The following is a 25,636-nucleotide window of genomic DNA, read 5'->3' on the forward strand; positions in this document are numbered from 1 at the left end:
TATTATCGTCAGTGTAACTCATTAGAATACACGCTTTTCGAAATTGTCGCCGCGCGGAGAAGCGTATGTGAGACATCAGTGTGACGACATTGTGACGATGCTGGGGCGCTGTGTTTCACGTCGCTTCATGGCCGTATATTTAAAGGGAGTCTGGTCATTAATGGGACCTGCGTATACCTGAGGCTCCACCCAATTTTTGAGGTATCTACCCAATCAGCATAGGTCGAGATACCGTTTGCTATTATTGCAGGCCATCCAATACTTATAACTCACATTTATTTACTGGGTGCCACCATTTTGGAGAAACTCGATTGATTAGGATTGAAACAGATATGGTGACAGACCGCCCACTTTTATCAACGCCATCTCTCGATGCATGTTGGGAAGACTCAGAACTGCAGAAATGGTTGTTGGCAGGCGTGATTGGTCAGGAAAGCTACAGAACCGATTCTTCGTATCAGACGGCTGCCGGTATGAACTTTTAAATCACGTAACGTAAGTAGATTGAATCGAAAATTCAAATAAAATGCAATGATGTAATGCAAAATCTTTAACACCAAGCGCGTCTTTCTTGCTATTTTCTTGGGATAGAGGCATTAACTAGGCATAACGGTAGCAACGAAGCATCCCATTTTCGCGTAAATGATGATGGCGGAGCGAAAGTTGAAACTGCTTTTGCAAATGCGTACATGAGGATATATACTCACAGCACGCAATTAAAATAGTGTGTGAAAACTCTTTGTCACGAAATCTCCGCTTCGCCGTTCCATGCGCCATCATCTATCTTGGAGAAATTTTGGTGTCTTGGTGGCCCCCATGGAAAGCGGCAGCCAATGAAAGGCGCCCAAGTTTGATTCACATGTCGAGCCCGTTTTTTGGGCTCCTCCTAATGGCCAGACTCCTTTTTAATACACAGCACTGCGTAACTGATTTATTTAGGAGGCCCCTGCTGCGGAGAATAATACGGAGACAAAACATGTAGTAAGGGTTCCTAACAGTTTGGAGACGTACGCTCCTGCCAGCTATACATCTTTCAATCATGCTGGCAGCGACCTTACTGAATAATGCGCACGTTCTTGCGCGAGCGCGCTAGTCACGGAGGGCTCTTATGTCTGGTCTTATCTTATGTTCAATGATGGCAGTTGAAGACAGGACACCAGCAGTGGGATTCGAACCCGCACCCTCTAGTGCATTTTCTTCAATTGTATGCAACTGGGCGTTGTAAAGTTTGCGTCGGGTTTGCCCTTCTGTGTTTAATTGCCTCATCCACAAGAACGTTTCTTTTATGTCACATTTTACGATACATAGCGAACACTTAAAGAGGAAGGACATGTTACAACTCTTACCACTTCGTCGTTAAATATAGCTAGAATCGCTCCCAGGCGGCCGCAGAATGCACACATGTTATACACTCGACTGCGCACCACCGTTGGAATCAGTTCCAATGTTTGCATACGTAGGATGTTATTAGCAGTGGTTATGAAAACCTTAGAGATTCCCAGCGCCAGAATGGAGACCTGTGGAAAGTGGAACCCTGCAAAAAAGCGAACGACGAAGGAAAGACGAATGATGTAAACGTTCCCTTGCATGTATAGGGTTAACGTTACGGGTTACATCCCTGACACACGGGCACGCTTGAACTCCTCTACACAGAGGGACACCTAACGGAAAGACGTTGCGTTGCGTGACACGCAGCAAAGGCGAATCTCCAAGAGCGAAACAACAGAAGTAGTTCGCTCTTGCCGTGTATCACCGGCACGAACTCCCTTCGCGAAGGTGTCCTCTTTACAGCTGTAAAGAATCCCTAATGAAAAGGAGTTCGAACGCGCTCGTGTTCCAGAGGTATTACATCATTCTGTTAACAGTTAGCGAGCAACCGGCCCTGAAGTTGTACGCAGCTTCAGGGACCCCTCTCAGAAACATGTTACGAATACACCTTACAGCTGTTTTAAATGTTGGTAAAGTATATCTAAACTCGTTTGCTTAGCTCATTTTTCCTACCAGTTGCTCACTGCATTTCCATAAAAGTGGTAACACCCATTTACAAATCATGGACACCTTGCTGCACCTCTTGCGTACTTGTGGAACTCTTTTTTTTTTTTTTTTTCATTGTTCATATATCCACTAATTTTCTGACACCTACTTTGTTTGCCCTCTGAAATTCGCGAATTGGAAACATGCGACGATTCTTTCAAGGTGTGTTGATTGGGTTATTTGGCACACGGATTTTTGAAGGACTTAAACCGGGTGTCTCAGTTAAATCCCAGGACTACATAATTCGCGAACGGGTGCACCAATCGAAGGACTTTCTTTTTTACAAGTATCTCTCCGATACTACCTACAAGCTGCGCAACGTGTGAATGAGTGGGAGGCGCTCATTATTTCAATAAAAATTCAAATGAGTTTCGTGAAAAACAACTTCTAAATCAGGGCGCCGACGGCATTACAATGTGTACTACCCCTTTTGGGACCTTCACTGGACACCTTTTCGATAAAAATGTGCCACCCAAGCGGGTCATTTGGTGCAGTAATTAATTGGTTTTGGTTTACAAATTTTTGTCGCGGCTGGTCGCGGTGAAGCGCAAAAGGACGCTCTTCCACTCCACTATCCACCAATGAATTCCGTGTTCTTGAGCTTATTTCGCAACGGGGACTGCTGAAGGAAACGTTTGGGCCAGTACTGTGCTAGTGGAAAGCATGTAATAACAAGGTACTATGCGATAAACTGTGTTTCGTCCGTGCGATCATAACCGAGAAAGGGCATATATCAGTCAGATGCGCGGGGTGGGGGACTCGCGAAGCAGGTTTGACTCTATTACTTTTGCTTCCGCACTCCCCGTTGCGAAGTAAGCTCGAGAACACTTAATTCATTGGTGGATAAGGAAGTGGAAGAGCGTCCTTTTGCGCTTCACGGCGATCAGCCGCGGCAAAGATATATAAACAGAAACCAATTAATTACTGCAACAAATGACCCGCTTCGGTGGCAGATTTTTATCGAAAAGGTGTCCACTGAACGTCCCAAAATGGATAGCGCCCATTTTAATGTCGATGGCGCCCTGCTTTAGAAGTTATGTTTTTCACGAAACTCATTTGAATTTTTCTGTAAACTAGCGCCTCCCACTCATTCACACGGTGCGCAGCTTGTAGATGGTATCGGACAGATACTTGTAAAAAAGAAAGTTATTCGATTGGTGCACCCGTTCGCGAATTATTTAGCCCGGGGATTTAACTGAGACACCCTGTATAGCAGGGAACACTGGACGCTTGACGGAAAAGAAATGCTCAGGATTGGCGCCACCTTCAAGAACACTTTTCCACCGGCCAACGTGTGCGCTCAGCGCTGTCGCAAGCAGTCATATGAAAGTAACTAGAAAATTAACTAAGTTAAAAAGGGGGGGGGGGGGAGGTTCCTTCAGATCGAACTTCTGAAGCTGCGAAGAATGGAGGTTATATTGACATGCCACACGAGGGGGGAAAGGGTTACAAGCCGTCGGGTGACCTTATTTTTGATAAGATAGTTCTGATTCCCGCATTCACCGCGCGTGTTTGTTCCGTGGGTAAGGGTACATTTATGCTGCAGCATCGCTGCTCGCTGCTCGCTGCAGCTTCAAGCCACTGATCTCGATTGTAAAAGGCTGGATCGCGGATGGGGAGCGCGAGCGTGAGGAAACCGGCCGCCATCTTACTGTACCCACAACAGTCGCCGCAGCGATCATGGCAACTTCTTGCAATTACGGTCGTACCAACCGTACTGGCAAGGATACAGGGCCTAAATTTCTACAGGTGAGTAATTCTTTATCAAGGAATAAATAGGCGTCCATTCTGTATATTTAGTTGACCATTATGAAGTGTTTTTTTGTTCAAAACGAGCACTGGATGCAGGTTGTTTGATCGCTCTTCCGAGGTTCAATCGAGCACACTTGCATGTTACCTGGTGACAAATACAGTTTGAGTGCATAATGTGCTTGAAAGAACATGTTATAGTACACTGGTAGTGTTGTCATCAATATATGTGCGAGCACTCGAGCGCTTTTTTGCATGCATTGCTAGCATGGTACACGGTGTTCTCTACGGAAGCGAGTGCACATTCATTTCTTTGAATTACCTTCGCGCACAAGTTCGGTATTACGTCGTAACTAGACCAAGATTGTCACCTTTTTTCATGTATTGGTATTGTTTTGTGCCTTGGTTTGATTTGTGACACAGAATGCTACGTGACGGTGGTGTGGCGCGACTTGGATAACGCCTTGTGTCTCACCTGTACCGTCAGCTTACGATAATAATAATTTGTAGCGTGCCGTGCTATTTGTAGCAGTTTTTAAGACAAAAGTGGTGTCTCGTCAATACAGGTTTCGTCATGTGGACTACCCAGTGAATAATCTGTGCAGTGTGATACGACTGGGTGTACAGATAAGTATCAAGTTCCTCATCCACTGGTTTCTACTTTACAGGAAGGAACCACCGCAGTGCACGCACTGTGGTTAGCCTCTCTCAAATTTGCACATTTTCATACATGTTGACATCAGAAACACACCTTAGGCTCCTTCACCCAGCAATATAATAATTATAATTCTTTTTAGAAGAGTTCCCCATATTCTTTTTAGAATATGTTTTAATATTTTCAATTTTTAGAAGATACAGGGATTGTAAGCCATGTTTTAAACTGATGTTTTAACATTTGTCCAATGCATTTAATAAACAACATTCATTTTTAACTGGTTGCACCCAAACCAATGTTCTGATGTATTATATTGCCTTTGTTGTCGATGCACCATAAAAATTGGAATAATCATCAATACAGGTTACTTCACAGCTGCCTCGACATACTCAAGAAATGGGTGCAGAACCTTCGTAATGCCCACAAACTTTGACTACCACAGCACCTCCAGAAAGTAAAAGCATATGTGTCACATGGGATTTTTAAAGGCATTCACAGTATATAATACCTTGTGTGAACTGTTGTAGATCTAAGCAGCCTCTACAGTACACTCTCAGAAATTAAAACATGTCAGGGAACTGTGATAATCGTTTCAGTTAATAGGCATGCACATATATGCTATAAGAAGAAATTTATTTATTGAGGATGCATTTATCTGGTACTGATGTTGTTTACATCTACCATTGATCACATTAAATTTAAAATTCAGCATATATGAGAAAATATCAGGAGGGAAGTTGCTATTCTTTGCTCATTCCAACCTAAAATTGAGTGCTACAAATTTAGAGAGTGTACCTGTCCATTGTCATCCCTAAAATATATATTGTCATTGTAGGAAGGTCACAAAACAATAAATGTTGTCTTTTGCGACCTCCCTGCACGTTCATTGTATCCTGAGATGCATAAGTGCAAGAAATAAATGTTGAACTTGAAAAATGTATACTCTCTTTACTCATCATCAGTGATCTTCTTTACAAAAGCATATCGTGTTAGACTTTTTTGTTTACGCTTCACAGACAGGATATACGAGGTCCAAAATGACAAAAGCACAACTGTTTCAAGCTCCAAATCGTTCTGTTGCAATTTGCAGACCATACGTGTGTAGTGCAAGAGGGCCCCTGCACATCAAAGGGTAAGATGGGAGTCATTAATGAAAGTGGTTCCTATGAGAGACTTCGATGCTTGTGAAGCATCGAAATGTGCAAAGAAAATTGTTGAATTGCAAGAAAATTGTGCAAACTGCGGAAAGTGCCATAGAAGATCTCCAGAAAGCGTGTCTGGTCTCACAACGGTGCCCCTTTTAGATGACGATGATACTGATTGGTGTTTCAGATGTGGAGCTGCATTTTTTGTAACGTGCTTCACATAACAAACATGACAAAGCCAGTGCTGGATGGACATTCAGTTTGGCACAACCGCGCCTGCAAATACGCAGAACAAATGAAGGAAGCAACAAACAAACATAGAAGGGCTGTACTTCAAAAAGAGATAAGTCCTGTGTCTCAAGCAGGTGTCACCACTTGCTAAGTAAGTTAATTGATTAAGCTTACATCACAACCTGACTAACTGTTCTAACGAGCGCGAACGAATTGCGTGAAGTAATTATTTGAGCTGCTTGACGGTGTGTCCATATGTGCGAGGCATGGCACCCATGTCGTTCACTAAAAGACTCTTTCTGCGGCGATGCTTGATATAAATCATACTAAACGCATACACGGCTAAAACAACGGCTGAGAGTCTACAGAACGATATCTTTCTGTCATGCGAGTATATCTTTTCCCGGACCGTTCGTGACGGAAAAATATTTGTCCAGAACGCAGCACAGGATATTATATACATGGTTGTTGTTAACCTCACATCGTTTCTGATTGAAATATTGGCTGGGAAACGTGCTGTAGTACAATTCCCAGCGTTGCACTGCAGTGACAGTCTAGTTTCGGAATGCAAAACATAACGTTATTAAGAATCGAAAAGCAGGGCACCTGCAAAACACTGTTAGGATGCATCAGTATACTGGCACCTTACAAAATCGCGTGACGACAAACAATGATCAACGCCTGTAGCGCAATAAATACTCACAATCTCTGTTGCCTCCCATTGTTTCCAATGGGCACACACAGCGTTTTAGGGCCCACCAACATGGCGGCCCGAATGCGTACCTCTCTCCCACGAGCCCCTCTCCCATACGCGATCCAGCCTTTATACATAGAGATCAGTGCTTCAAGCACATCGCTGCTCGCATAACCGCTAGGGTGCGTTTACCCTGCAGATTGCTCAAGATGCTGCTCGCTTTCGCTATATCAGTCGCCTAGCAGCGTTCACTGTGGAAGGATGGAAACGAGGAAAAGTGGGAAGGAGGAAACCGACTTCATCACAACCAATCGCAGGTCGGATTTCAAGACGCCAGTCATCAATGATACCAGGAAGACAAACATGTTTACATTCCTAGGTGCAGCGAGCAGAGCGGCAAGCAGCGGCGAGGATAAGCGAGCAGCCAGGCTGCAGGGTAAATACACCAACAGAAAGCTCTGTGTTTGACCTGTCATCGCCAGAAGTCAGGTAGTCCCCGGGCATGTTCAAACATGTTTGGCAGCATTGTTGTGGCGATGATCATGGCGTGCATCTTTGGCAAGCAGCGATGCTGCAGCATGAACGCGCCCACAGAGATACATGTGTTTGTTTCGTCATCGCCAAACAGCGATGTGCCATGTGCCAGCAGCGATGCTGCAGCATAAATGTACCCTAAGGCTTGTAACCCTTTCCCCCTCGTGTGGCCTGCCAGTGTAACCTCCTTTCTTCGCAGCTTTGCGCTCAAACTACGAGCCGTCAAAAAAGAGGCGAAGCCAAGGGCTCATTTCCACGGATTTTCGGCGAATTTATTTCGGCAATTGCCATTGCATTACGAGTGGGATTATGTGCTATACTGAGTAAAGTGAGCACGGGGAACCCATTTCCGCAAAGAAAACTTTAGGTTGCCTTGGGAAATTTCGCAGTTCAATTCAAGAAATTAACTTTCCGTCAATTGAAATGAAATAAAAATGTTACCAATATGTGGCAAAAGTTATTGGCAGAAAAAAATCCCTTGACCGCATGTCTCTCCGGGGCTTACGTTTTTTACTATGAATTTCTATCACGGTTGGTGGACCACCCTGTATATCAAAGACGTTTCGCAAACCTTCCCTGCAGCCTAGCTTTGTGCTTCTACGAATTTTCTCAGCGGAAAAGATAAAGCCTTTGGGGGAAGTGCAAGTCAACGTGCTGCATGACAATGAAAGCTATCGGCTCGAAATGCAAGCTGTAGCACACAATGGACCACCCTTACTTGGTCGGGAGTGGTTGAGAAGTATCAAGCGCGACTGGACGAGCATTACGGCGCTCAGGAAATCGCATGCCGATAATGCAGCTATCTTTCAGAGAATGACGGATGAGCTGTTACAAGGTATGCAACAAACTGTCTGTTACATGAGTGACAGCTTAGTGTCGGGAAGGAACGAAGAGGAACAACTTTGTAACCTCGAGACAGTTCTGCGCCGACTGCAATAAAAGAGGTTAAAGCTACAGAAAGGAAAATGTCAGTTTTTGCAGACGAAAGTAATGTACCTGGGACACATGATCAGTGAAGACGGCTTAAGCACATGTTTCGACAAGGTGAACGCGCTGTTGCACGCACCATCTATGAGAAACGTAAAGCAGTTGGGATCATTCTTGGGACTCGCTAACTACTACGGAAGGTTCCTCCCGAACCTCGCAACAAAGTTACAGCCAGTGAATAAGCTACTGCACAAAGGAATACGTTGGAGCTAGAACGCCAAGTGTAAAGAAGCATTCAACGACGTGAAGAAAATGGTGGCCTCAGTTCAGTCTTGTGCGCTTTTGACCCAGAGAAGCCAAAAGTGTTGGCATGTGATGCGCCTGCTGAGTGCTGCGTTGTAGCCGTAACTTCGTACAAGTTTCCGGATTGGAGCGACAGGCTCGTTGCTTTTGCATCTCGGACTCTTACTGAGCACGAGAAGAACTACACGCAACTGGAGAAGGAGGCTCTTGCCATAATATTCGCAGTGAATAAGTTGCACTATTACTTGTATGGTCATCAGTTTACATTGATAATGGACCACAAACCTCTGCAAACCATTCTAGGACCGAAGACTAATATTCCTTTCATGGGAGCTGCAAGACTGCAAAGAGTGTCGTGTATCTTATCGGCGCATCAGTTCATCATCGTGTACCGTTCGTCAGAAGAAGATGCCATGGGTGATTTGTTGTCTTGATCGCCACGGGCCAATACTGACAGCACTAGGGACTCAGGAGAGGAAGTAACAGTCGTCATGTGCAACTATCTGGACGACACTCCACTCGACAGTCGAAGTATTGCCCGAGCTACAGCGCGCAATGTCCTCCAAAGTAAAGTACGAGAATTCACTTTGACTGGGTGGAAAGAAGAGAAGCCGAAAAGCCCGGAGCTAAGACGTTTCTTTGTTCGGCGACACAAACTTTCGGTGCACCAATGGTGCCTAGGACATGGGAGTAGTGATTCCTTGAAGTCTGCAGGATGCGGTACTACAAGAACTGCAGCGGAACCACTCCGGGATAGTGCGGACGAAAGAAGGCGCTAGAAGCTATGTTTGGTGGACTTCAATTGACAAGGACACCGAAAGTGGTATAAAAGCATGTCCTCGTTGTCAACTGCACTGCAAGAACCCTTCTCCAGCCCCGTTACATCCAAGGTCTTTTCCGTCAAGGCTATGGCAAAGGATCCATATCGAGCTTGCTGGACCCTTCCTAGGTTCAATGTTCCTCCATTGGATAAAGGTATTACCATCATCACTTCGGCACCGTACCATGCATCAACAAACGGCTTGGCCGAAAGGTTTATTCAGACTGAGAAAGATGGGCTCAGGAAATCGGCTGGTTATCTCGATTTCTGATGTCCTACAGAAATACACCACATGCGACAACAGAGGAGTCACCAGCGTGTTTAATGTTAGGACGACGTTTGCAAAACCGTATAGATTGTCTTAAACCTAACTTTGAGGAAAAGATAAAGTCTCAGTTTCGGCAAGCCCTTCTAAAGCCTTGTCGCGAGAGGCATATCACAGCGGGAGATGAAGTCCTTTCGCGGGAATAGCTGAAATACGGGAATCGAATATGGGAATTCAAAATGGGTATCTGCTGCTGTTGCCAGAAACACTGGTTCTCTCTTATACAACGTCGAAGGTTCTCCAGGTAGGACGTGGCGCAGACATCAAGATCAGCTGTTGCCTTGAGGATACATTACTACAGGTTTTCCCGCTCATTTTAATCCATTGGTCACTCAATTTAATCCAAGCGCTACCCAATTTAATCCAGTGGTGAACCAAATTAATCCAGACACCAACCAATTTAATCCAAGAGCTACCCAATTTAATCCATTTGTGTACGACCCTGTATTCAGTCATGTCATGACAGCAACTTTCATGATTTCCCTAATGTATCATGAGTTCATGCATGACTACTGATTCAACAACCCCTGGATTTTGCAGTGTCATGCCGTGTTTTATGACTCCCTTTTATCATTATGACATTTCATGACTATTTTCATGACATGTGCCATGAATCTATTTTATGGGATTACCGCTGCTTCACACAGTGTCCCTCTGTAGTCTGTGACTACCGACGGTCATTGTGACGTTTCATGACTACTTCCATGATATGTGCCATGAATCGATTTTATGGGACTACCGCTGCTTCAAACAGTGTCTTACAATGGTTTGTGACTACCGACGGTCATTGTGACGTTTCATGACTACTTCCATGATATGTGCCATGAATCGATTTTATGGGACTACCGCTGCTTCAAACAGTGTCTTACAGTGGTTTGTGACTACCGACGGTCATTGTGACGTTTCATGACTATTTTCATGATATATGCCATGAATCGATTTTATGGGACTACCGCTGCTTCAAACAGTGTCTTACAGTGGTTTGTGACTACCAACGGTCATTGTGTCATTTCGTAACTATTTTCATGATATGTGCCATGAATCCATTTTATGGGACTACCGCTGCTTCAAACAGTGTCATGCGGTGTTTTATGACTGCTTTCTGTCATTATGCCATTCCATGACTATTTTCATGATATGTGCCATGAATCGATTTTATGGGACTACCGCTGCTTCAAACAGTGTCTTACAGTGTTTTGTGACTACCGATGGTCATTATGACGTTTCATGACTATTTTCATGATATGTGCCATGAATCGATTTTATGGGACTACCGTTGCTTCAAACAGTGTCTTACATTGGTTTGTGACTACCGACGGTCATTGTGACATTTCGTGACTATTTTCATGATATGTGCCATAATTCGGTTTTATGGGACTACTGCTGCTTCAAACAGTGTCTTACAGTGGTTTGTGACTACCAACCGTCATTGTGTCATTTCGTAACTATTTTCATGATATGTGCCATGAATCCATTTTATGGGACTACCGCTGCTTCAAACAGTGTCATGCGGTGTTTTATGACTGCTTTCTGTCATTATGCCATTCCATGACTATTTTCATGATATGTGCCATGAATCGATTTTATGGGACTACCGCTGCTTCAAACAGTGTCATGCGGTGTTTTATGACCACTTTCTGTCATTATGACATTTCATGACTATTTTCATGATATGTGCCATGAATCGATTTTATGGGACTACCGCTGCTTCAAACAGTGTCTTACAGTGTTTTGTGACTACCGATGGTCATTATGACGTTTCATGACTATTTTCATGATATGTGCCATGAATCGATTTTATGGGACTACCGTTGCTTCAAACAGTGTCTTACATTGGTTTGTGACTACCGACGGTCATTGTGACATTTCGTGACTATTTTCATGATATGTGCCATAATTCGGTTTTATGGGACTACTGCTGCTTCAAATAGTATCATACAGTGTTCTATAACTGCCGACGGTCATTACGACGTTTCATGACTATTTTCATGACATGTGCCGTGAATCGATTTTATGGGACTGCCGCTACTTCAAGCAGTGTCATACACTGGTTTGTGACCACCGACGCTCATTATGACTTTCAATTACTACTTTTACAATACGTGCCATGAACCTATGTTAGGGGATACCGCTGCTTCACCAGGTGTCGTACAGTGTTTTGTCACTACTGATGGTCATTATAACATTTCATGAGGACTTTCATGATACGTGCCCTGAATCAATTTGTGGCACTTCAAACACTGTCATATTCACATTCTCTGACTATTTTCATGATACGGGTCATGACTCGACTTTTATGCAGATACCTTAGCTTCACGCAGTGTCATGCAGTTTTAGGAATACCGATGGTCACTAAGGTATTCGTAGATAATCATAAAACATTGTATAACACGATGTGAAGCAGCTGAGTTGCATCGAGTCGGTCATGATAGATATTATGTAAGTATCATGGAATGTCATAATGAGCGTCAGTAATCATAAAACTATGTGACACTGTCTGACGCAGCGGTAGTCGCACAACACGTTGGTACGGTCAATATTGGGATACGCAGCCGGTATGCGGAGTCGTTATCAGGTGTGATAGGCTAGAGCTTGTTCTGAACAATGCTACGAGGTTCATTTTTAATATACGTGATCGCACAGCAAGTATGTCCGAGATTAAAAGGCGGTATACAATTTCGTTATTGGCAGTGAGACGTAAATAGCCAGGCTTGTTCTTATATATAAATTATATAATTCTGGTTGATATGTTACCCCTGCTCATTTTTGCTCTCGTGGTGTAGAGATGTGGTGTATCCTTACAAGATAGAATCAAAATAAGGTTACACAGACACACATAAATACTCCACACTGGTGGCTAGGTATTAGCCAATGGAATGACTTGCCAGCAGACGTTGTCGCACTGTCAGATCTTGGTAGCTTTCAGATAGCACTTGAGAAAATATTCTTTTGATTGTAACACACGGACTTGTCTAAAAATTTCTGTTTTCTGTTCCTTCTCCCCTACGTAACGCCTTTACGTAAAGGGTCTTTAAGAAAATTAAATAAAATAATGTCGGTTCATGCCACATATAATGGAAATGGCCATGTAACGTCATAATGGCCGTCTGTTGCCTCTAAAACACTCGTGACACTGTATGAAGCAACGGTAGTTGGATGAAGCCGAGTCATGACCCAAATCATGAAAATAGTCATGGAATGTATTAAATACCATTGGTAGTTAGAAAGCACTATGACGCTGCTTAAAGCAGTGGTGGTCCCATAAAATTGATCCATGGTCATATCATGAAAACAGTCATGAAATGTAATAATGACAGCGAGAAGTCATAAAACACTGTATGACAGTTTGAAACAGTGCCAGTCCCATAAAATCGATTCATGACACATATCATAAAAATAGTCATTAAATGTCATAATAACCAACGCTGGTCATAAAACACTCCATGACACTGTTTCAAACACTGGTAGTCCTATAAAATTGATTCATAGAACATGTCATGAAAATAGTCATAGAATAGTCGTAAAACACTGTATGATACTCTTTGAAGCAGCGGTAGTTAGAAAAAATCGATTCATAAAACATTTCATGAAATAGTCATGAAATATCACAATGACCATCGGTAGTCATAACCACTGTATGACACTGTTCGAAGCAGCGGTAGTCCCATAAAATCGATTCATAAAACATATCATGAAAATAGTCGTGAAATATCATAATGACCATCAGTAGTCATAAAACACTATATGACTGTTTGAAGCAAGCGTGGTCACACAAAAATTTATTCATGGCACATACCATGGCATATTCATGGAATGTCATAATGACTGTCGGTGGTCATAAAACACTGCATGACACTGTTTGAAGTAGTGGTAGTCCCATAAAATTGATTCACGGCACATATCATGACAATACTCATATAATGTCGTACCGACCGTCGTTAGTCGTAAAACACCGCATGACACTGTTCGAAGCACCAGTAGTTCCATAAAATCGATTCACGGCACATATCATGAAAATAGTCATGGAATGGCATAATGACAGAAAGCAGTCATAAAACACCGCATGACACTGTTTGAAGCAGCGGTAGTCCCATAAAATGGATTCATGGCACATATCATGAAAATAGTTACGAAATGACACAATGACCGTTGGTAGTCACAAACCACTGTAAGACACTGTTTGAAGCAGCAGTAGTCCCATAAAATGGATTCATGGCACATATCATGAAAATAGTTACGAAATGACACAATGACCGTTGGTAGTCACAAACCACTGTAAGACACTGTTTGAAGCAGCGGTAGTCCCATAAAATCGATTTATAGCACATATCATGAAAATAGTCATGAAATGTCACAATGACCCTCGGTAGTCACAAACCATCGTAAGACACTATTTGAAGCAGCGGCAGTCCCAAAAAATCGATTCATGGCACATATCATGAAAATAGTCATGAAATGTCACAATGACCGTCGGTAGTCACAAACCACCGTAAGACACTGAAGCAACGGTAGTCCCATCAAATCGATTCATGGCACATATCACGAAAATAGCGTGAAACGTCATAATGACCGTCGGCAGTCACAAACCACTGTAAGACACTATTTGAAGCAGCGGTATTCCCATAAAATCGATTCATGGCACATATCATGAAAAATAGTCATGAAATGTCACAATGACCCTCGGTAGTCACAAACCACCGTAAGACACTGTTTGAAGCAGCGGTAGTCCCATTAAATCGATTCATGGCACATGTCTTCAAAATAGTCATGAAATGTCATAATGACAAAAGGCAGTCATAAAACACGGCATGACACTGCAAAATCCAGGGGTGGTTGAATCAGTTGTCATGGATGAACTCATGATACATTGGCGAAATCATTAAAGTCACGGTCATGACATGACTGAATACACAGTCGTACACAATTGGATTAAATTGGGTAGCGCTTGGATTAAATTGGTTGGTGTCTGGATTAATTTGGTTCACCACTGGATTAAATTGGGTAGCACTTGGATTAAATTGAGTGACCAATGGATTAAAATGAGCGGGAAAACCTGTAGACCAAGGATCTACAGATTGGCGTGTCGACTGCCCACGATCTCCGGTCGCACGAGATAGCTCTATCGCCGACCGGAAAGCCGCCTTCGACACACCGCGGTCTTCAAGGATGCTAGCGACTGATGTTTCACAAGGTGAGCTACCTTCACCCCGAGAATTAGTGGAGTCAGCATCTGAGAAAAAGGTTTCACCGAAAGAAGCGGCACATACCCCGACAGCCATCAAGTCGGCGTCTCCTGTACATGCTCAGCAGCCTCCAGACCAAGTGGGAAACCCCAGGCCAAGGTACCCCCGAAGAGAACGACTTCCACTGCAAACACTGATGTTGGACTGAGTGCGCGTGTTCAATGGATTGTTGGTAATTTCTTGGACTTCAAAAGTTACGTGAAGTGTGCACTAACTACGGTTACGTTGGATTAAGGGGGAAAGGTGTTGTGTATTAGTGGCATGGCCATCTGTGTTCTGTCAGCGACCTGGTCACCTCGCGCAGCACGCGCACGAACAATAAAGACACAACACCAGGGCTCTGATGTCAGAGCTCACTAGTAGTTGTGGTGTCTATACCTGTGTGTTTGCTGGTTATATGTAGTGAAAATGTCATTAGGCAGGACGCGTAGAAATAGTAAAATACTCATTTTTTTTTCTGAGTGCTCTAGTGTTCGATACAATGTGTAAATGATGTCATCACGCACATCTATCGCAAGTGTCCCTACCCTCGTAAGAGAGGTATCAGTTCTGACCCAAGACAGCATCTCCATATCTCGACGTGTGTACGCCGCTCATGGAAACGATTGCTTCCTAGTGCCAGACGCGGGTCCAAGCACCGCTGTGGGACTACGCAGGCACACTAGGTTTAAATCCTCAAAGGTTTACATCCCGAAAGGATGCGTGTGGCTTTTTACGCGGTTTTAGGTTTAGGTGACGTTTAGGCTTCACGGTTATGTTTATACCCAAGCGGTAGTCGTAAAAAGTCACGCGGTCTTAGTTAACATTTTTATAAGGAAGCAGTTTATTGACCATTTATTTATGGAACAGAGTGTCCCGAGAGAGGAATGGCCTATTCGTAACTCTACCCCGGAAGGCCGTAATGAGCTCTGAAAAACGTATAATAGTTTAAAATACCTACTTGTATTGCAAGTCTGATACCTGTGGATACTACCGTCGATAGTGGTCGTGTGGTCGCGGGATGTATAAAGCGCTGCGGGGTGAGCTATTATAACCTGGGCGAATCGTATTGAACACGCCCCATTATGAAGTATGCCCCTAAGTACTGAGCATTATGAAATCTGGTTCATATCATGGATTCTCAACCTCTTATTCAATATACCGCAGCAGTTAAAATGTGCGTGTTCGCCATCACCATCAACTTATAAAGCAGCACTTACACTGGTGTAGAACAAACGCTGGGTATGCCAGGAGTCCCCCATTGATCAGGGCAGCAGCAATTGGTTTACGGCGTCCGAATCGGTTCATGCTCATTATTGCGAGCACAAAAGCCAGCAACTCTAGAGCAGATCCTTCTGCTTCCCCGAGGCTGATGGATATTTGTCCTTTGTATTCCCTGACGCTCATCACCGTCATGGTGTAATACATAAATGTTGACACGCACCTGGGAATAATCAGCAACTGTCAGGGTAATGAAGATATGAGCAAAATAACTGAAAAAGTGGAGGTAGACGCCTCAGTGAGAGGGGGTATACTGTCGCTCCGCAAACGGCAAGCAAACAAGAAGAGCTAGCGTAACACTTTCCGCTGTGGTACAATAGACGCTATAAACAATGCGGCAGACCGGAGAAACAAGGGAGTTTTAGTTAGCCGCTTCTGCTCCTCCGATAACTTTCCGACTCAGCTTTCCGCAAAGTGCGCATCCGTAAGCTGAGTCGGAGATCTCTATCGTCTACGAAAAATATTGGCATCCCACTCATCCCGAATTTATCGGAATTCTTTCGTGCGCGCTTTCGTGCTCCTACTCAGCTGGAGCATGCGCAGAGCGTGCGCTTACAAACAAGATGCCTGACCACCAGAGAGACAACATCGTTCGCTCGCGGCGATCTTCTCCTGCAACTTCCCGAAATCATGGCTGGGTGACAACCACTGGGACAGTAGTGGATGTTCTCAAGCAAGGACATCGGACTGTTGACAAGTCGTAGTGTACTTAACGCCGTGTGTGACTTCCCCCGTCTGGATGTCTGGACGATTTTTGACCACAAGCTGTTGCCGACGCAGAAAATGCGCAGAGGAACATTTAGCAACATTACGTCTTCCACAAGCATTGAGACAAATGCTTGTAACTCGCGTTTTATGCGCATAATTTAACTGGAACCTAAATTATGATACGAGTAAATCAAGTAAATGAATGATTTGTGCGGGCAGATGGCGTCCCGCTTGATTTTCCGCATCGGTGGGGCCGTTCTCGGTGACTTTTCGTTTGCAAACTAAAACTGCGGAGTAGCATTTTACCAATCACTCCCGCTGACTCGCGAGTCGTTTCTGTTTCTCGGAGATCGTATCAATCGACGTGTTATCGTATAGTGGGTACTAAAACTACCTATGATATATGTGCATGCCCTACACCCACAGCCATGCTCGGCATGTGTAGAATCAAGTATACAGGGTGATGTTTTTTCTTTTACAGAGTTTTTATGATAGAAGTATGAAATGGGTAACTAGATGGGATTCAGCGGTGGGTTAGGGGTTCAGGGGGACATCCTGTCAGAAAGCGTACGTCTCTACTAGGCGGCTAATTACATACAATTTATTGTTTTCCTTGATTAGCTGTTTTCAGGGAAATGCGAGATAGCAGAATTGGAGAGAGTCATTCTTGAAATCTGCTCACCTCTTTAAATATCGTGGAACGAAAACGTACTTATACATCGCTAAATTTCGCTATGTACATGAGCGACGGGCGTTCGCGTCAGAGTGCCACGTGTTTTGTAGCGATGAAGCTGACTGGAATAGGCGCTGATCTGACGGCCAGATAGACCTTTTCTGGCCAGATAAGCAAAAAATCACGTCGTTTCTGCGTTCGAGAAGTGCGTAATTCTGGTTTCAGCTCATTTGCATATCAGAGTTGGGCGATTCATATCTCAAGGTAGGTGTTCGTTTCTGGATTTTTGAAGAAGAGGGTAGATTAAAGTACACATTGCCTTCAATTCTGTTCTCTAGCATTTTGCCGAAAACATCCAATTAACAAGTTAATTCATAAATTGTAGGTAATTAGTCGCACAGTACTTACAGGAGCTTTCGCACAGGCTGCCCGCCTCGCAGCATCACCCTCCTGGAGAAATAGCATCAGTGCTGCCCTCCCACCTTTACAAAAATATAAGGGTAAAACAACACCCTGTAGATGAAGAAATGCCTCACGCAGAGTATGATGGACCGGTACGCAGGGTTAGGCGAAGGTTAAAAGAAAAAAAAATCGACGAATAATGATGTTCACAGCTCTCGACAAAAGCATGCCAGAAACCTCAATTGCGGGGTAGTATATATTTCGAGAAAAGTCAACCCCGCCCATAAATCTAGGGGCGCCTATGCGTGCGCATGACGCCTCCGAGTCACAACGTAGTGCGCCCGCTTGCTTCGAACTGTTGCTTTTATACTGATAATCTTGCGAAAACCACGCATCGCAGACGACGTACTGAGAGAACATTTACGTGTTTTTAAAGCAAACACATAAAATATTGGCGTTAACAAAAATGTGAATCGGCTTCCCCATCTGCCTGGCGTTCACCACCTTCTCATACACCCCAATCTCGATGCGTGGACTACATTCCTCACTGCTGGAGATACACCTCTGTGCCTTAGCTCATGAGTTGTCTCGGAGTATAGATATTATATACCCGTGTCAACAGGCATCATAAGTGTTTGGAAAGCCCACATCTTCTACGTGGTCATAAATCAAGGGTGAAGAAAACCTGTAAATGTGTTGCGTGCTGTAGAAAGAAGCAGTGGTTTATCCAGAATCGCCAGCACGGAGGGCGTTGGATCCCTTTTTTCTTTTTCTTTTTGTGGTGATTATAACAGGTACGAAGTAACAGCTTTATGCATCATCGCCCATATGTGTCGAAGCTGAAACCAAAGACCCCTCCTGTAGCTGATGCACAGGGAAGGAGGGCAGGGGGTGCCGCCAATAATGGGAGTGTATGGCGCCTGGATAAATCACTGGAAATAAGGCAATCCGAAAGCTCACCACGTGAAGTTGATGCAGAGTAACGCGAATAAGAACTTTGTGTTTTTCCTGTCGAGGAGGATAGAAGTGAGCGGTGGCTGCGGACGTAGTTTCAGTTCCTGCACGAGCACACAGCGCGCTCGTGAATTGGACTGCAGGTTCACATTGAGGCAAATAGGGTTCTCTTGGGACACAAAAAATCACGACTACTAAGGATGATGGCAAGTCCCCAACTGATCTTTTAATGAATGGCCTTTCACGCCGACGCGAGACGGTGGTGATGATTATTCCGCTAGAACCCCCTCCCCCGTCCCCTGCCTCAGCGTAGCGGTCGTAGGAATGTAAGGTGCAGAGAGGGGACGCCTAGTGCACTTCACGTGGGGACGGTGTTTGGGCAGAGTTGTGGAATCACTAGGGTTGGACCCAATGGTTAAAATGTGACTCTGCATGCGAGGCCAGACAAAACGAGCAGAAATTAATTTCTGAGCAGCCAGGATCCCCAGCATGAGCCATGGAGTGGAGCTGCTTGAAAGTAGGGCATAAGGAAGCGAATGGCAAAAGCGGGCGCTGGGTGCCACCATAGCTGGGCGAACTCACTCATGAGGGCCCTCATTAGTGCCCCTCGCCTTTGAGGTGAGGGTGAGTGACGGCAAGCCCGCGATGAGGCCATCCGTGAGTGCACTCATGAGTTCTTACCCTCACGAGGTCTCCTGTGAGTGCACTCATGAGGTTCTTACCCTCATGAGGTCTCCTGTGAGTGCACTCAGGAGGTCTTGGGGGCGCCAGGTCTGTGTGAGTGAAGTCACTGGTGAGGCCTGAGGGGTGTGAGGTGAGTATGAGTGCACTCAGAAATGACGTCAAATGACGCATGCGAAGCTTGCGCAAATTATGAATGCACTCACACGTGAGGCCTTGAGTAGCGCGACGCCCTCACCCTCATATGTGGGGTGGACAGTGTATCTATTTATTGATAACGAAAAAACTAGACCGCGGCAGGGACCGCTTTGTTGTGTTTCCGGCGCAGACATCTGAAAAGTGCACATATAAGCATGATGCAGTTTAAAAGGGTGGTGTGCACGTTTTTAGCAATTTCGTCTATGTTGCGCTAGGAACACAGCGAAGCGTCCTGAGCTGACTGATTACTTGGTGATATGGTTCCAGCAACACAACTACCGGCAGGGTGCACTTTAAAGGGCTGGTGTGCACACTTTTAGCAATTTCGTCTATGTCGTGCTAGGACCACTACGAAGCGTCCTAAGCTGACTGATTACTTTGTGATATGGTTCCAGCAACACAACTACCGGCAGGGTGCACTTTAAAGGGCTGGTGTGCACATTTTTAGCAATTTCGTGTATGTCGAGCTGGGAATACAGCGAAGCCTCCTGAACTGACTGATTACTTGATGATATTGCGTGTGTTCCCAGTACGACGTAGACGAAATTGCCAAAAACTTGCGCACCAGCCCTTTAAAGGGGCAGTCGCATCGATCACATCGATCGCATCGATCACAGATCGATTCCGAAACCACAGTGAAATGAGATTCCCCGTCCTTCACTGACCATGACTCCGAAAGTCCCGCTCCGATCGACGGAAGACTTTTTGCATAATTAGTGTGTAAGCGGCGCTACATCAGACGACGGAAGCGGGCGTCAAGCGGAACTCCCTGCTGAGAATCTTTAGCAACGTCACATGGAATCTGACCAATAAGAACGCGGCGAGCCAGAGGAGTCCCCGCGGCTTGCAGCTTGCATGAGCAAGGTCAGGGAGACGAAGGCGAAGGCACATACGGCGATGGCGGACTCGGAACGCGGAAGTGGCGAATCGTGCTGTTCAAATGCCTTTAGTAATAGCTCCCGTGACGAATATACATGTTTGATGACGGCCCATATTCGACGGATCCGCTTATTCTGCAAGTCGCTGGTGATGTACGTGCCGCAGCTGCGTTAGCGCAACAGAACGAGCCTCAGGACCACTGCTTTAGGTACGTTCATGATCGGAGTGCTCAATACTTACTCCCGTGACATTCACACTACGACGCAGGAAACAATCCAAGTGTTTGTGTGGCGTCTGTGTTCCTCAGGAACTGGATGAGTACCTATATGCTGCAGTGCTGGTGAAGTGGTAGAGTTGTGCAATGACGGCACGCACCACACGCACGCATCACACTTTGTTCCCAGCTCCCTGTCATCGGCCAGAACTTCTAGTGGTGTATCTACCGCAGTATTGCAGCGACGATCACAGTCTTCGCCTACTGTGCCCACGATAGATAGGTACGTCGAGCAATCCTTATTTTCGTAGTTGTCGTCGTTGTTTGCACACACGACGAATGCCCCATGAAAGTTACGAAGGCTCTAACCAACTGTGCAAATCAAGGGCCGGGTTAGAATTAGAATGATTGTCAGGAAATTAACTATGCTACGTGTTTAGGAAAGTGTCCTTTCTTTTTACAGCTACGTCAGGTTCACTGCTTATTGTGTGTTTACAAGCTGAGTTTGGAGATTCCTTGGACGGAAAAACAGATGACAGATACCTGGGTGTGTCGTCCGCATGATTCGCCAACGTTTTTCCATCCTGGTCCTATCAGGACTATCATCTTTAGTGTGCCTCATTTCCTGTTCACACCTACACCATAATAGACTTGCGTAGTTTCCAATTGAGAAGTGTGAAACAGAATCTGTGTTACCACAGTAATCCCGAGAAGTGCAAAGGAATAGGCAGGAGCAATAAACTACCTGGCCATAAGTGACAGTTATACTTTTAATGATAGTGTAATGCTTCTTATCGTTGGCAGTATTATAGCATGTGAGGGATATAACACGTCAAATAATTTCAGGTAACGTTTCATAACTCACTAATGGTACAGTTACACCTCATTATCATAGTAAGTGATACATCTGTCTGGGAATGTCCAAAATTTGTCATTCCCACGGAAGATTGTTCTGCCTTGATACAGCAAAACAAATTTTGATACCTGCCATTGATCCAATTTTTAGCACCACTGTCTTGAAAACAGCTTTCAAGACTGTAACTTCAGAGATCCTTGGCAGAGCATTACCTCTTGTCTATGTATTATAATAATTACTATAATGACAGGCAATAAGTTACGCAAATGTGAATAAATCTTTGTGTTGACTGAGTATTGTCCATTCAAGAGCCATTGCACAAGTCCACATCCAACTCTTCACGCACAGATATTTATTATTTGCTATGCACAGACAGTTATCAGCGTGCACCACACTGGCAATGTCCCTTGGGATCTGAAGCGGGGACTCACAAAAATAAAAAATAAAATAAACAGTTTTGTATGTACTTCAATTGCAATGAAAACGGGACGATTGGACAGTAAATTGGACGGTTTCATTATAACAGTGGTACACAGGAAAAAAACTCGGGGTGTTGGGGGGGATCTGGATCGATCTCTGGGCATAACCAAGTGTAAAATTTTAGAAGGGTTAGTACATTCTGAAATGGCCCTCATGCCTCAGACCCCACTACTCGATTAATGCACCTCCCTTTTACAGTAAGAGGCCTCTTACTATCTACGGCATAACCTATCAAAGCTCACAGGACAGCAAATTTGGCCAATGCTTATGTGACAGTGCCTCGTAGAACATGCAGGTTTTCTGTTGAATTGACACTACATCTCTGGTAGCCCCTTTAATGTCTGGAGGTAGGTGCATCATTTTACATTTAACCAGCAGTAATGTATAGCATTGCAAAAAAGGAAACAGGGGCTTAATCTCGACGTTGCATCAGCATCATTCATCATCTCACAATAGCGTTGTTGTTGTCAGCCTCTGCACAAAGATTTGGGTGGACCTGAAACGGACCTTTTTTTTTTCTTTTCATTTCCTGCTGTCAAGTTATTTTGTCTTGGCATGTAGCTGTGAGATGTCAGTAGAAGCCATGAAGTCATTCTCTTTACTTCTTGAACTTGGATGAAGAAAGCACTGTTCTGGAAGATCCTAATTTGTGAGAGGCGTCGTAAAGACATTAGTGTAAAAACCAGGTCTCTCAGCAAAATTGCCGTGCACACACGTACATTGTTTGATGCCATTTCATGGATGGATGGGACTTGATCAGCAGCACCTGGTCCTTCTATAACACAGAACGTCAAAAGTGCACCTCAAGTTGGCTACGACAACCGCAAAAACCGCCGCCCTACAGCGCACAAACAGTTCACAAACAGAGAGATAAAAGGTAACTGGGAAGTGGGTTATGGCGCTTATGTTACGGACAGAGGTACTGTTTGTATAGTGCCTGTTTCTAACACCAGCACACAAACAGCGTCAGTTCTTCCTTTTAGTGATCGGGGTTCATAGTTTGCGAATTGTTCTGTGTCCAAAAATTGTAAACACATTATATGTATTTAAGTCATATACGTACCACTTGCGCTTGACCCTGTCGAACTGCATGCAGCTGTAATACACATGAAAACCAATCATGTCTACCACATTCCACAAAAGTCACAGGTTCAGTAACAGTGAAAGTTTCATGATAACGCGTCCGACAACGAGAAAAGTCAATCACGTTCATATGAATGACATCACTTGAACTTGTTTATTGTATTTTATTTATCTAGTTATTAATCATAGGTTAGGGGATACCTTACGTTGTACCGATTTCGTCTTTTGCTGCTAAGTTACTCACGCGCAAGAGTGACAGACCCGATTGGAAAACTACATAGACATTGTGACTTACTGTCGAAGTTGCTGGCTCGCTTTGTTCGTGGAACACTGTCGGAACGGCGTCAAGTTTCAATTCGTTCCTTTTTTGTGTCAATCCAAGTTGCACTTCCATGATGTTCTCATCCAGGTACACATTATCGGTGAAATGCGAGGAGCATACACGGACAGCATGAACACTCCTTGCTTCATCTGGATACCCGCCAGTGATGTAGCTGCTTCCAACTTTCGCTTCGTCTGTGGTCGGGCTGTAGCTGTATCCTTGGCGTGCGAAATAAAACATCGAGGTTTTCGAAGGATGTTTTCCTGGAGTCGGGAACGCTGCGTCGGTTTCCAAACGACATCCCACGCGAAGGATGCAAGCGTAGCGATAGTATCCGAGTCACTAGAAAGTGTCACATGTGAATACGGGCGACGTGCCGCAAAAAAAACAAAGCAGCCCCAGACTTGGCGGCAGACGACAGCGTCCTTCACAGCCGATTAGCCAGATTCGACCTTGCGTCACGCGATGTTGTTGGCGCTGGCGCTTTCGAGGATCAAAACGAAACCGGATCTTTTAAATTCGATTCCTCATCACCCGGTCCGTTTTGGAAGGAGAAAATTTGGCAAATAGCTCGTGGTAGTGTACCGAACACATTGGTATTGGATTCGTAACCACGGTTCCGGATGCGACAGTCCCTTTAAAGTGCAGCCTGCCGGTAGTTGTACCGCTGGCAATATCACCAAGTAATTAGTCAGCTTAGGACGCTTCGCTGTGTTCCCAGCGCAATGTCGACGAAATTGCCAAAACCCTGCACACCAGCCTTTTAATGTGCACCCTGTAGGTAGTTGTACCGCTGGCACCATATCACCAAGTAATTAGTCAGCTCAGGACGCTTCGCTGTGTTCCCATCGCGACATAGACGAAATTGCTAAAAGTGTGCACACCAGCCCTTTAAAGTGCAGCCTGTCGGTAGTTGTGTCGCTGGAACCATATCACCAAGTAATCAATCAGCTCAGGACGCTTCGCTGTGTTCCCAGTGCGACATAAAGGAAATTGCTAAAAACGTACACACTAGCCCTCTAAAGTGCACCCTGCCAGTAGGTGTGTCGCTGAAACCATATCACCAAGTAATCAGTCAGCTCAGGACGCTTCACTGTGTTCCCATCGCGACATAGAGGGAATTGCTAAAAGTATGCACCCCAGCCCTTTAAAGTGCACCCTGCCGGTAGTTGTGTCGCAGGAACCATATCACCAAGTAATCAGTCAGCTCAGGACGCTTCGCTGTGTTCCCAGTGCGACATAAAGGAAATTGCTAAAAACGTACACACTAGCCCTCTAAAGTGCACCCTGCCAGTAGGTGTGTCGCTGAAACCATATCACCAAGTAATCAGTCAGCTCAGGACGCTTCACTGTGTTCCCATCGCGACATAGAGGGAATTGCTAAAAGTATGCACCCCAGCCCTTTAAAGTGCACCCTGCCGGTAGTTGTGTCGCAGGAACCATATCACCAAGTAATCAATCAGCTCAGGACGCTTCGCTGTGTTCCCAGTGCGACATAAAGGAAATTGCTAAAAACGTACACACTAGCCCTCTAAAGTGCACCCTGCCAGTAGGTGTGTCGCTGAAACCATATCACCAAGTAATCAGTCAGCTCAGGACGCTTCACTGTGTTCCCATCGCGACATAGAGGGAATTGCTAAAAGTATGCACCCCAGCCCTTTAAAGTGCACCCTGCCGGTAGTTGTGTCGCAGGAGCCATATCACCAAGTAATCAGTCAGCTCAGGACGCTTCGCTGTGTTCCCAGTGCGACATAGAGGAAACTGCTAAAAACGTACACACCAGCCCTTTAAACTGCATCATGCCTGTATGTACACCTTTCAGATGGCTGCGCCGCAAACACAACAAAGTGGTCCCTGCCGACCTTTCCTTCTAGTTTTTTCGTTACCAAGAAATAGATACCCTGTCCACCCCCCCCCCCCCATAAGAAAAGTAAAAATTCATTATAATGTGTTTCACTGCTATCAGTCATATACGAGCCTTCATACGGTTTTGCAACTGCTTGAGTGTTAAACAGTATCGGTGTGTGCACTCACCATAGGCCTCATGGCTTGAGCGCCGTCAACAGGCTTCGCGTCCTCACGTGTTAGTGCCTTCATAATTTGCGCACGTGTCGCATGCGTCATTTGACCTCATTTCTGAATGCACTCATACTGACATCACACCCCTCAGGCCTCACGGATGACTTCACTCACACAGACCTGGGGCCTGTCAGACCTCATGAGTGCACTCACAGGAGACCTCATGACCCTCATGAGTGAGGGCTTG

At 44.9% G+C, this 25,636-nt stretch overlaps 1 protein-coding gene across 1 annotated transcript in view; it reads right to left on the reverse strand.

Moving 5' to 3' along the window:
• Positions 1-25,636, reverse strand: part of LOC135401539 (solute carrier family 22 member 3-like) — a 67,766-nt gene that overhangs the window by 15,559 nt on the left and 26,571 nt on the right. The window contains exons 6-8 of the mRNA XM_064634008.1: positions 18,664-18,761; positions 15,860-16,083; positions 1,347-1,534 (exon numbers count right to left, since the gene is read on the reverse strand). Coding sequence (XP_064490078.1) covers positions 1,347-1,534; positions 15,860-16,083; positions 18,664-18,761 — 510 coding nt within the window. The remainder of the gene's footprint in view (positions 1-1,346; positions 1,535-15,859; positions 16,084-18,663; positions 18,762-25,636) is intronic.

Source organism: Ornithodoros turicata, chromosome 1 (assembly GCF_037126465.1).
Source record: "Ornithodoros turicata isolate Travis chromosome 1, ASM3712646v1, whole genome shotgun sequence".
NCBI lineage: Eukaryota > Metazoa > Arthropoda > Arachnida > Ixodida > Argasidae > Ornithodoros > Ornithodoros turicata.